Here is a 12,309-nt window from a genome sequence, read left to right as displayed (position 1 = left end):
ATGGCCCAGTCATCGCCAGTGGGAACATTCCCACCATTATGTGCTCCTCCTGTGCATGCGTTCCATACCCCCTAGAAAGCCCACCATCATGACCAGGTCCATGTCAGTTTTTCCATCCCTGCTCGGAGACAGCCTTCAGCATCTCCTCACTTCCCCAGTAAATCTTCTGCATGAGGTCTGCTGCATGGTATGGTTTTTGTGGTCTTCCTTGGCTCTAATCACCAAGATACTCTACTGCAACCCAAAGGCTCCCAGGCAGACTCAATTCCCAATGCACTTACACGCTTCCTGTGGTGGAGCTGCTGTCAGTTAGGAAGGATCCGTTTGTCCTTTCCATCTGGGCCAGTCTGAAAGTATGAAAACGAGGAGGTGAGATAACATGGCCACAACCCAGAAGCATCCTTGCTTGTCTTAAAATCTACATTAATTCTGGCCGAACAGAAAATGGTCCAAGTGTCACACAGTGGTGGGATTATAACCACCTGTACTGGTGAGCTGAAATTTAATCACCACTCACTTTGGGTGTGTAGACCACAGAGTGAGGTCTTCTCATTGGGCTCCCAGAACCTTAAGCTGGTCTTCACTGAAACGGAGTAACATTTCACACAAACTCAGGCCTAAAGATTCACTATGACTTCTCTCGACCTAGAATGTGAGCCAACCCCTGATCAACCGAGCTCTGTGTTATCAGACTATGGTCCTCGGTACGCCCACAGTCTCTCCATTCCTTTCCCTTCTGGGGCTCAGTAAAGAAGCTACATTCCTCCCTAGCATGTTGTCCAACAGCTCCAAAAATAGGACTTAGTCTCATTTCAGCACAAATGTGACCATTTTTTAAACTAGGGACTTTGGATACAGCTAGCTTCTAGTATGACCAATAGTTGGTATTAGACACTTCCCTGAAAATTTTCCACACTACATGCAGGCCTGTAATTTTCAGTGCTTAGGGATTTAAAACCAAACCCTAATAATCAAACATTAGCATAAGTTTAATTGCATATTGCAGTTCATATGTTCATGGTCTCCCAAGGGTAGCTCCAACTGCTACTTTTATTCACTGGAACTGGGTTATATTATCTGTATCCTGACTGCTCAATGTTTGGAGTTTTAGCAGCTCTGTAATGGCAGCCTATTGTAATGTACTCTTCATGGAATACATTACAGGTGTTTGATAAAGTACAAATTACATCATGGAAAAGACAAAGGCCCAGGTTCCGTGTGTAATAGAACCAAGACTTCTGTAAATACACTCCCACATCAAGGTTTGTCAGAAGCACCGGTCTACTACGAAAGCAGAAACACTCTTGGTAGCAGAGCGAGGGAGAGTTATCAGTCTCTTACCGTGTGGCGTATTGCTCTATTCTTGAGTGGGTATCATCATGAAACAGCTGAGGGGACTGGGAGGGGCTGTAAAGAGGGAAAATCAAAAGGCAAGGGCTTTATGTTCGGTATTGACAGATGTTACCAGTTAGAAGGTTAGTTAAGTCCCGAATCTGCCATGCAAACAAACCACCAGCGCTGTCGCTCAGGATGGAAAAGTAGTAGTTTAGCCCCATGCTAATACTCCTGATTAGAACTCCCCTCCTGTGCATGGGGGCTGTGAATACTCACTCATAGTGCTCTGGCCACATACTGATGAGCGTGATAGGACTGCAGAGAGGGGACAGGGAGACAAAAGGTCACAGAACAAACATTTAGAGCCGTTTCAGACAAAAGCAGAAGGAGGCAGATTCTCATTCGACCTCCCCTCACATTTGGCTACCTTGAAAATCACCACCAGGGAAACCAAAAGTAACTTTCCCAGCATTGCTGCATCCATGTATCAGGATGGTAATCACGTTTTAGAACAGTGAGAGTAAAGAGATCAGCCAAATGCGCTAAGATCACCCCACATTATAGGCCATTGGAAGATAATGTTCCAGAATATCCCATGGGAGACGCAATTATATATATATGCCCCCCCCCTTGGAGAAGACATTTGATCACAAAGCTGAATTTATTTCCAATTTACTAGACTATTGACATCAGAATTGAAGAAAAAAGGATTTTCTGGCTCTTCATTCAGAAATATTAAAGTCTAAATTATGTGCACACCATATTTCTCAATTTCAGATACACTTGGAAGAGAAAATCCTTGCTGCCTACTTTCTCAAAGAGTCAAACCTTCAGCACAGTGAGGGTGACCTCTTTAGGACAGGGCATGATATTGTAACTAGTAGTTCTCTCTAGGAAACTATATGACCAACCGGTTCTGCTTGAATCAGGGGCTTGTGTCTGAGGCTAGACAATGCAGTGCAGGGGCAGCCCTAGGCTCTCAGATCCCCTGGGAACTCCAACTTTCCATGAAATGCCACGGAAACAATCCATCCCAATTAAATGGTAATTTAAACTCTTAACTTTGGAGAGAAGGTGAGAATGAATTACCTGATGAATGTAGAAATTTAAAAGCCCAAGGAAAATTAGTACTCTGTTTAATTATGTAAAGTCTCTTGGGAAAAAGCTAATGCTGATCAAGCAAAATCCTTTTAGATTGCCTTTTCTGTTACATGTGCGGACTTGAGACATAGTTAACGACCTAATTATCTCCTACTGTGAAGGACCAGATGACGTGCACACAGCAGACGTGGAGATGGAAGGTCATCTTACTGAGTGGGAAGCTAACGTTCTTCAGACCTATTTTCAAAAATGGGCCTTCACCCTCCATGCCTGCCAAAATAAGTATTCTGTAAAGGGAGTTAATTGTAGGAATGTAAAGGGGAAGCAGAAACACTGTAGACAAAGGACTATTCCTCATCTTTACTATTCTCATGATCCCTGAAACAGGGACAGCAAAACGTTAAGAGATAGATATCCCTGCACCCTGTACCACACTTCCTAAGACAGTAACTGCTTAAGAAATTATCTCTGAAATTCAACTGTAGAATAACATTTGATATAAGCTTGCAACAGAAGAAAAATTGTGTGTGTATGTATGATATATATATATATATATATATATATGTGAATATATATGTGTATGTATGTATATTTAGTCTTATCTTAAGAAATGCTGGCAACGCTTTGTGGATTGGCTTGAGTGATTCTTAGGAAGTTAATTGTTGGCACAAAAATTTATAAGCTAAAAATGGAACAGGCAGCGAGCTGGACTGTAAGAAAAACATTTTTCATGGAAAATATCAAATAAAGGAAACAGATGCAAAATCAAACTTTAGGTTTCTTTGCCTTCAGGGGATACTGGTTCACAGGAGAAATTGTGCTACACGCTCACACTCGGTAGGAAGGAAGAACAGCAGCAAAGGGCTTCATACCTGGGACCTAGGGTAAGGAGCTCACTTGACAGACTGTTAGTCTAGCGCAGATAAGGGGCTGAGTGACATCACCAGCACCCAAATGTAGACAAGTAAATAATAAAATAAAGGCAGCGCCAAACCGAGTTACCACGGGCTTCATAATGGAGCTGCTTCCTGGTCAGTATAGAAGCTCAGTGGGGTGTTTTGACTAATTTCATCTTCTATGAGAAGAATCAGAGTCTACAATATAAATGTAAGTCTCTGAATTCCAACACAGACTTCAAAGAACTTGGTGAGTCCTTTCATGATGCAAATTTCTAGCAGTCTCCTCATATTTCTATTTGCTTCTTTAACCCATGTGCTCCAAAGTTGGTACCTGGTTCTAACTGTCAGATCAAAGGCGCTAGAGTTACAGGTGGTTGGCGCTGCCCAACACAATAGCTGGGAGTTGAACTCAGGTCCTCTAGAAGAGCAGTCTGGGCTGGTAACTACTGAGAAATCTCCCCAGCTCCCAGGCCAACTTGATAAATCTTCTATAATTCTTTCCTACCTCTCGTACCCATCATGTTGCCTCAGATATGACGTACTGTCACTCCAAATGCTCCGCCATAACCACGGCTCCTGTGCTAGTGAAGCCCCCTTGCTCCTAATGAAGTTCATTTTCTGAAGGCTAATTTCCATGTCAACATATATTTCCTAAACCCCCCACCATTGAAATTGATTCAATCTTTTCTCATTGAAATTGATTCATTTGGTCAGTAAGTCTTTTCCTCCACCTCTGACCGTTCTGAGCCCTCAGCACATGATCCAGGCAGGCCTGCCTCAGTACCACTATACATCTTTTCCAGCCTTGAACATCCATCATCCACAACTGCACCTGCTCTGCATGAATTCTTGCTACACTAAGGTCTTCAAAGAGTGATACAGTTCACTACAGATATATCACCCAGTATCAGAAGTGGTGGTTTCTTATTGTTGCTGTTTTCATCTTTAGGGAACCTAACCTATTTCTAAAGCGAATAATAATCTTTTAGAACTCTCAAATTATTCCTGCCACAATTTTCTTTCAACTTCATTATGAATACTGTATTCTTAATTTTACTCATCTTGAAAATTCTTGCATACAGATCTGTTAGATTAACTGAACCATCCCTAGCATGGACATGTTTATACCCATTTAGTAGTAAGCATTTCTTTCTGTAGAGTTCCTTCATGCATGCCTACATGACTGATCACTGGTCAGAGATTAAAGCACGACATTGGCAAAGATGAAAGAGAAAGAAGTCAGGGAAAGCTCTAACCAGCTCTATAAATGACTTCGACACTTTTCACACTTTGATGGTTTTTCTCCAATGTTCTCCTCTCACAAGTAGGAGAATAAATTCAATCAAACATCTTTCTGCTGGATGATTAAGTGATCTTTGCTCAGCAGAAGAATGTTCTACAGCAAGTCCAAAGAGCTCTGTACAGGATTTAAGGAAGAACGCCCACCCACACTATCTAGTAGCTCATAAATCTTGTTTAAAAGGGACCTTGTGGCATCCAGTCTAATCAGATGCCCTTTCTTTTCTTCTTCTTATATTCCTCTTGGAAAATGGTGGGAAATTTATGTTAAGCAGGGTGAGGCATTTTCAGCATAGTATATCAAAAGCAGAGAGTAGAATTATTTTGCATGGTTTTCTATTAATTTTTACATGAAAAAATAAAGTCACTGAGTGGATCCTGGAGAGAACCAGTCAATAAAATCTGTTCATTGCAAGCACAAAGGACATGAATTCAAGTCCCTAACCTGCCCCCCATCCCCCAGTGGAGGTTCCCCGAGTCTTGCTGGCCAGCCAGCCTTGCTCGGATGGCAAACTTCAGACTCAGTGAGTGACCCTGTCTCAAACAATAAGTTGTCAGCAATTGAAGAAGAAAACCAATGTCAATCTTTGGACTCCACGCACACACAAATGAACTCAGTGTATGTGCACAAATCAAATGTCATGATCATTTTCATGTTTAAGGACAAAGCATTAAAATTTAAAAAGGAGTATGAAATATCTATCTATCTGTTGCTCATGTGAAGGATGGAGATATTTGGTTTGCAAAATGGTGATGACTCGTGAAAGGCGCGCAAGGCAACATTGCTCAATACAAACTGACGCTATTTCCCCTTAGATCCTAGCACAATGTGATTGTTTATCTACAATGCTGTGTGCCACAATGAGCTACAATAAAGATTAAGTGGATGTGTTCTGAACAGAAATAAAATTTTATCATTTCTTCAGCAAGTCAAGCATGTATTGGATCTACAACAAGAATAATTACAATCATTGGAGACAAAAGCATGTTCACAAAAAACATGCATTTTCTAAATGTATTTAAATAGCTTTGTTTAAAATAAAACAAATGTTAAATTTGTGATATTGTGTGTGTGGAAACAATTAGAAAATATTATATTTTTGTGGGTAATATATTTACTTATTTAAGTGTGTACATGTGTATATACCTACACATGGAGGACAGAGGTAAATGCTTCCTTGATTGATTAATCATCCCATATGTAGTTTTTAGCTACATGAGTATTTTGCTCACACACTCGGGCACATGAAAAACATTGCAGTTGAAACGTTGAAGTACATACTTTATAAAGGGATTCAACAATTTAAAATCATATCTACTTTGATCTCAACCGATGATTGCCTGGTGATGTTAAATACCCATGCATTCTTCTGATTCATTTTAACATCTTTCTCCTAATTCTAGGCTCTAGATTCTTTGGTTTTTCCCTTTTAGCTTTATGATCACATTTTAATTTTTCTCCCTCATAATTTCTTAGGAGATGCTTGTCAACTCAAATTGCAGACTTTTAAACAATTTTGCCTGTTTCATATATGTATAAAGATGCCTTGGGGCTGGAGAGATGGCTCAGCAGTGAAGAGCACCGACTGCTCTCCCAGAGGTCCTGAGTTCAATTCCCAGCAACCACATGGTGGCTCACAACCATCTGTAATGGGATCCAATTTCTCTTCTGGTGTGTCTGGAGACAACTACAGTGTACTTAAATAAATAAATACTTTAAAAAAAAAAAGAAAGCATTTAAAAGAAAAAAAAAAAAAAAGATGCCTCATTTTTGGCAGTTTCATCCTTAAGGAGACTACTAAGAGCCATAAAATAAGAGTTTATAGAAGATTTGTATTTGAAGTGTAAGACAGTTTATATTAAAAAAGATGTAATGTACGGCTGGGGATATAACTCAAAGGTAGAGTGTAGGTTGATATCATGATTGGACAGTAGAGAGTGGGCGGGAACAAAGTTTTGGTAAATCAGAAGATGAGGAGAAGCAGGAGATTCAGGAGGAGGCAACATGGAAGCAGATGTGGATGTTTCTCTCAGCACATCTCTAAATGGATAAGGTTGCTATTAATAATTTATCGGGGGAAGGCTTGGCAACAACAGGCCAAGGAAAATGAGAGAAAACAAAAGGCTGGGGCAGTCACCGACCACTTGGGACAGAAGCAGCCAGGGCACATAAAGTGGACCGTACCTGGGTTAAAGAAGCTGAAGTCTCTGAGTACTTAGAGGCTGTGTGGAGCCACTAAGATAAAGATGCCCCGCAGTGCCATGTGACCCTATGGTTGCCAGCACTAGTGCTGGATAAAGGTTTTCTCTTTTAATATTTACTACAATAATAGAGTTCTTGCCTAGCATGTTTAAGGCTCAGGGTTTAATCGAGTACCACAAAACTAAACAAAATAATGAAAGGTATTATAACAAAAACATTGAAACATAAAAAAAGGAAGAAAGAAGAGAATGAATGAAAGAACTAAGGAGCAAATAATAGTTTAATTTGACTTAGATATTTCTAAACACACACACACATTCAGAGAGAATAGTAGAGTTATCAAGAAAATAAATGCACATTCAGAAACAATAAACAAACAAAAAACCCCAAGTAACACAAATTAACTGTTGATGAACCAGGACACAAATCTCTTTGGAATGATGCAATTTCTTTCATGCTGCTATCATTAAAAATGACAAGATATAAGTGGTCACAGACTGAATGCTAGAATGGAACTCACGTCTCTAAGTTGTCTCCTTCCAGCACGGTCTGGACTGGCAGGTAACCAAGCCGAGGGTGTTTGGCAAAATATTTCTTGGATCTGAACTTGTTCTTCAGCACCTTTGTGAAATCGCGCACGTCTTCCCCAGATGTTGTCTACAGGTTGAAAAGCAAACAGTTCTGGTTAAAAAGACTATAGCAACAACTACAACAAAAGCTGAACAGATGTAAGTTGAAGGTTATTAAATGCCAACAATTTTGGTCACATTATACACCTTTGAAAAATATAGTATTGTGAAAATAAAGGGTAATTGGGACTCTAAGAAAAACGTATCCAGTGATTCCATAATTTAAAAAGAAATGTGTTAAAAGTAAACCATTAAATAGCTTATTTATTCTCTATTTTAAAACTTGATCCCAAAACTAATGTTTTAGAAAGCTTACTTGTAGATTTCTATGAGTAAACTGACTTCCTTCTACACGACATCCCAGATGACACGCTTTTCACTGGGTTTATAAAACGAGGTCAGTGCTTAGCCCAGGCTAGCTGCCCACAAGCTACCACACATTCTAGTTGGTGGGAGAAATTTTAATCAATAATAAAGAAAGGGCAGTGTCAGGAGACATGGAAGATTCATGCCCATAATCTCAGCACATACAAGAAAGAGAAAAGGATCTGTAGCTCAGGGCTAGCCTGGGTTACCTGGGAAGGCCCTAAGTAAATCTCAAATGAGCTGAGCAAGAAAACAAAGCAAGAAAATGAACAAACCCTTCTAACCAGGCATGATGGTGCATGACCATAAAACCCAGGACGTGGGAGATAGACTCAAGAGGAATAGGCATACCAGGCTAGCCTGGGGTACATGAAATTCTTCCTGAGGGAGAAAGAGAGAATAGAGAAAGAGAGGAGAAGAGAGAAAGAATGAGAGAGCAAGAGAGCAAGAGAAGGAGAGAGGGAGGGGGCACCTTAGGATTCTGTAAGGAAGAATCTAAGTTACTCCAGCCTTTATCAACCAAGTAGATAAACTATTGTTATACCCAGATTCAAATGTACTCTGTAGATAGTACTGCAATTTCTTTAAGGATTTCAAAATGACTGGTGTTTTAGTTTGTCATTTCTCTGTTCTGTTGGGACAGGGTCTCATCACACAGCCCTGGAGAGGCTACAACTTCTGGCTTTTGCCTCAAAGTGCTAGGACTAAGATCGTGTGCCACCTTATCTGGCAAGAAGACAAGTCTATAGTCATTTACAAGTAAGATATGCTTAGAATTCTCAAAGCCATCTCTCTTACCTTACTCCATAAACTACCCTCTAAGCCCAAGTTTATGCTATCAGCAATTCTAGTGTTCATGTTCAACACAGAAACTGTAGTACTGAAGATCCAGTTACATATTCATATTATTAGCAGAGAGCTACTTGGGTCATATACCAACTAGTTTGCTCCCAAACTTACCACTGAGTGGATTTCATTCCCCCTCTTTGTAAAAAGACAGAGAAGTTATCTATATAATGCAAACAGAAAAATGAGGATGTGAATGTACTGTGCTAACTGTTCCTACTTTCTGACTTTTCTTTAATGGGAAGTGACCCAGCATCATAGGTTATTGTTTACAAACTGAAACTGTATATTTCTATATACAGGATAGGGTACTGGATAGGGATTTGTGATTCCACTGCTCCTGTGCCTGCTCTTAGCATAGGCAGTCAATATACAAAGAAATCTAAGTGAAGACTTCAACTCGGCCTGTAACTAAGTTTGGCTATGGGAAGACATCCATCTCTGAGTCGAGAGGTCTTCAACTTATAACCCTGAGCTGAGTGAGTGCAAGAGACGTGACCAGGTTCCAAGCTCCGTCCTCAACTCCCCAGCAGTGTACAGTGTACAACTCACTGGTTATGAGTCCACTCCTATGTAAAGAACCAAAACATTATTTACTTACATATATAATAACTCCTACACTCTTCAATGACACGCTATGACTATGCCCAGGTCCTGGCAGGTATAATATAACTAACTAATATAGCTTCTGTCTCTATGAGCTTGCTTCTTCTGGGTGTTTCATAGACAGACCTTCATGTAGCATGTCTACTGTGGCTTCTATGCTGTTCTAGTTTATTTATTCTGGGTACCATATAGACTCATGTTTTAATAAAAAGAGAGAAACCACTCAAAGGTACAAGTAGAATCTCATTACACACTCTTCATCAACTATATCCAGAACCTGGAAATCTAGAGGCAATCTAATCAAGCAATAAAGAAACACCACTTCCCTATTCGTCCCACATTACCAAAAACACAACAACCCCCTGCTCGCTTCCCCAAGAGTTAAGGCATACTGTGAAGTTAGAATGTATCTAACAGTGTATGCATATTATAAAGTACACATCCAAACAAAATTAGCATGTTTTAATTCATCAGTAATTTTTATGTTCAGGGAAAATATGTGACACCCAAAGTCATAATCTAAGGCTGTTATTTCACTGGCTCCATAAGCTTTATTGCAACACCAAGGAAGATATGAAAAATTAGTCTTTTCATAGGCATGGGAGATAACCTTCAGTGTAACGGAATGTGATTCTGCAGTTGGAACAGAGCCAAGAAGACGAATTAAACCTAATATTTTGCACTGAAAATGGTAAGACAAAGAAGTAGACTTGGTCTAATTAGCCACCTAATGGCAGTTCCTAGCATCTCTCTATTTCATAGTGCTAATGCAGTGTTTTGGCAAAAAGAAGCCACCACCTATGGAAATGGAAGCCATCCCTGCCATCAAACTCGACTCTCGCTGCACATGAGGTGCAGTGCTTTGTTGCTTAAAAGCAGACAGCTGTGGTTATTACAGCAGGAAGAACCAAATGGAAAGGAACTTACTGGAAATTACAACAGAATGAGTCAACCTGTTAAGTGCCACATGCATTTCGTGGAACATCAGGCCTTTTTTTCCCCCCATTTTATTGAAAATAGATTCTCTTCTCTTAGAATATATCCTGATTACAGTTTCCCCTCCCTCTTTCTCCCAGTTCCTTCCCTCCTCCCCTCCTATCCAGATTAACTCCCTTTTTGTCTCTCACTCCCTTTTTGTTAGCCTTCTAAAAGATAATATTAAAAAATAACAAAATGAAATGTTGGAAGATAAAACAAAACTACCACATTGAAGATGGACAGGAAAAGTGCCTCGATGGTAGAATTCTGTTCAAAAGCAGCCCGTTGTGTTTACTACAAACGATATGGTGTCTTTGGAGAATCTACAGCTCCCAAACACTTCTGCTTTCTTCCCTTTGTCCCACATGGCGATAATCTTGTAGGTTCTATGGCTAGTGGAGGCCTGGCACCATCCAGTTTTATTTGAAGGCTTTATTGGTCAGGATTTTATTGCAAATATCAGCTCTGTGGATTTCTGCTTTTTTGCTAACTAACTGCCCTGTTTCTTTTTAGGTAACTAACAAAGAAGAGGAAACAGCAAACAGGAAGAGAACGAGGTAGCCTGAGCCAAGGAGCCACCATCTCTCTCTCTAAGTTCCTCTAGACTGATAGCTCAAGGGCCTATAAAAACTCACATGTACAACAGAGCTGCCCTCCAGTTTTTTGGTTTTTTTTTCTTTTTCTTTTTCTTTCAAAGCTAATGATAGTGAGACATTGTGAAAATATTGGGCATGGGAAGACTTAAGAAATACCCATTCTCCTGATGTGAAGTAGCCACGACACGATCAAAACTTATTTATGGGAATAGATAGTTCTCCACTGGCTTTCCATCATCATGAGTGAATAAATACAACACTGAAAGGTTTTGCCCAATTATAAAGTCTTCCAGAGAACCAATCTAATCATGTAAGTCTCTACCAAACTCCTAAGCTATTGAAACCAAGTAAATGCATTCTCAGGCCCTGTTTTACCAATGGCAATAACAACAATATATATATATACACACACACACATATATATATTTGTATATATATATACACACACACACATACATAAATATGTGTGTTTGTATGTGTTATATAATATATGTTATATAATATATTATGCATAAAATAAAATATATAATATACAATATAATATGTAATACATAATATATATTATATATTTTTATTAGGTGTATATATTAGGTATTATGTTTTGATTGCATATGTCTGTGTGCGACACCTATGAAGTGCTTGTATAGGGCAGAAGAGGGCATAATATCCCCTAGAACTGGAGTTACAGACAGTTAGCAGCCAGTGGGGGCTGGGAATCAAACGTAAGTCCTAAGACCAGCCAGTGCTCTCAACCATTAAATCATCCCTCTAGCCCCCATCAAGAGTATTTTAAAATCCTCTCTAATGACCCTTTAATGGAGAACAAAAGTAGTCGCTTCCAGTGAAGTAGACTTTGAGATTATCTTTGGCTTCAATTGAATATCTATATATTAACGCATGCCCATGAATCCCTATGTTCCAGTTCCATGTTTTAAATTGTATTTCCTTAGCTTGACTGTTGACTCCCTGCACACTCATGTACCTCAACTGCGTTGATGGATGAATGAAAGTCATTTCCTTCTCATGAACATGACTCACAAAGAAAAAGGCAAGGCCAAGGTGCAGAAGTGTCTAGAATTCAGAAATGCTGACCTCCATGTCATTTACTGGCAAGTGATTCCTCAAGTAAATTACTTCTCTACTGTAGCGAAGAACCACCAACTACTAATGCCAGAGAGCCACGAGGCACCATGGAGAAAGAGACTGTTTCACAATGATGCCAAAACTCCCCAAGGAAAAATACAACTGCTGACTCCAGATTAATTTAAGCCGAATAACAAAAAGAACTGAAAATAAACAAAACTGCATCCATCTTTTTTTTTTACCTCCCAGTAATTTCCTTGGTCATGACTCGAGTAACAGTATTATCTATGTTCATAACAAACACGTCCAATATTAGATTTTCAACTATTAGATTCAAATAATAATAATGATCAATTAATAATCAAGGT

At 39.5% G+C, this 12,309-nt stretch overlaps 1 protein-coding gene across 5 annotated transcripts in view; it reads right to left on the bottom strand.

The window, feature by feature from the left end:
- Positions 1-12,309, bottom strand: part of UTRN (utrophin) — a gene marked incomplete at its 3' end in the record, with an annotated part of 456,405 nt that overhangs the window by 20,389 nt on the left and 423,707 nt on the right. For 4 of the 5 annotated variants that reach the window (XM_080941517.1, XM_080941518.1, XM_080941516.1 and 1 more), the window contains 4 exons: positions 7,358-7,494; positions 1,612-1,650; positions 1,342-1,407; positions 282-347 (listed from right to left, as the gene is read on the bottom strand). In XM_080941517.1, coding sequence (XP_080797643.1) covers positions 282-347; positions 1,342-1,407; positions 1,612-1,650; positions 7,358-7,494 — 308 coding nt within the window. Of the gene's footprint in view, positions 1-281; positions 348-1,341; positions 1,408-1,611; positions 1,651-7,353; positions 7,495-12,309 lie in introns of those variants that run through there. The other variant, XM_080941519.1, reaches the window with a different exon arrangement.

The sequence above is a fragment of the Micromys minutus genome (genome assembly GCF_963924665.1).
Source record: "Micromys minutus genome assembly, chromosome: 30".
NCBI lineage: Eukaryota > Metazoa > Chordata > Mammalia > Rodentia > Muridae > Micromys > Micromys minutus.
Note: the sequence above shows the minus strand (reverse complement) of the source record. Positions and strands in the feature narration are given on the sequence as shown.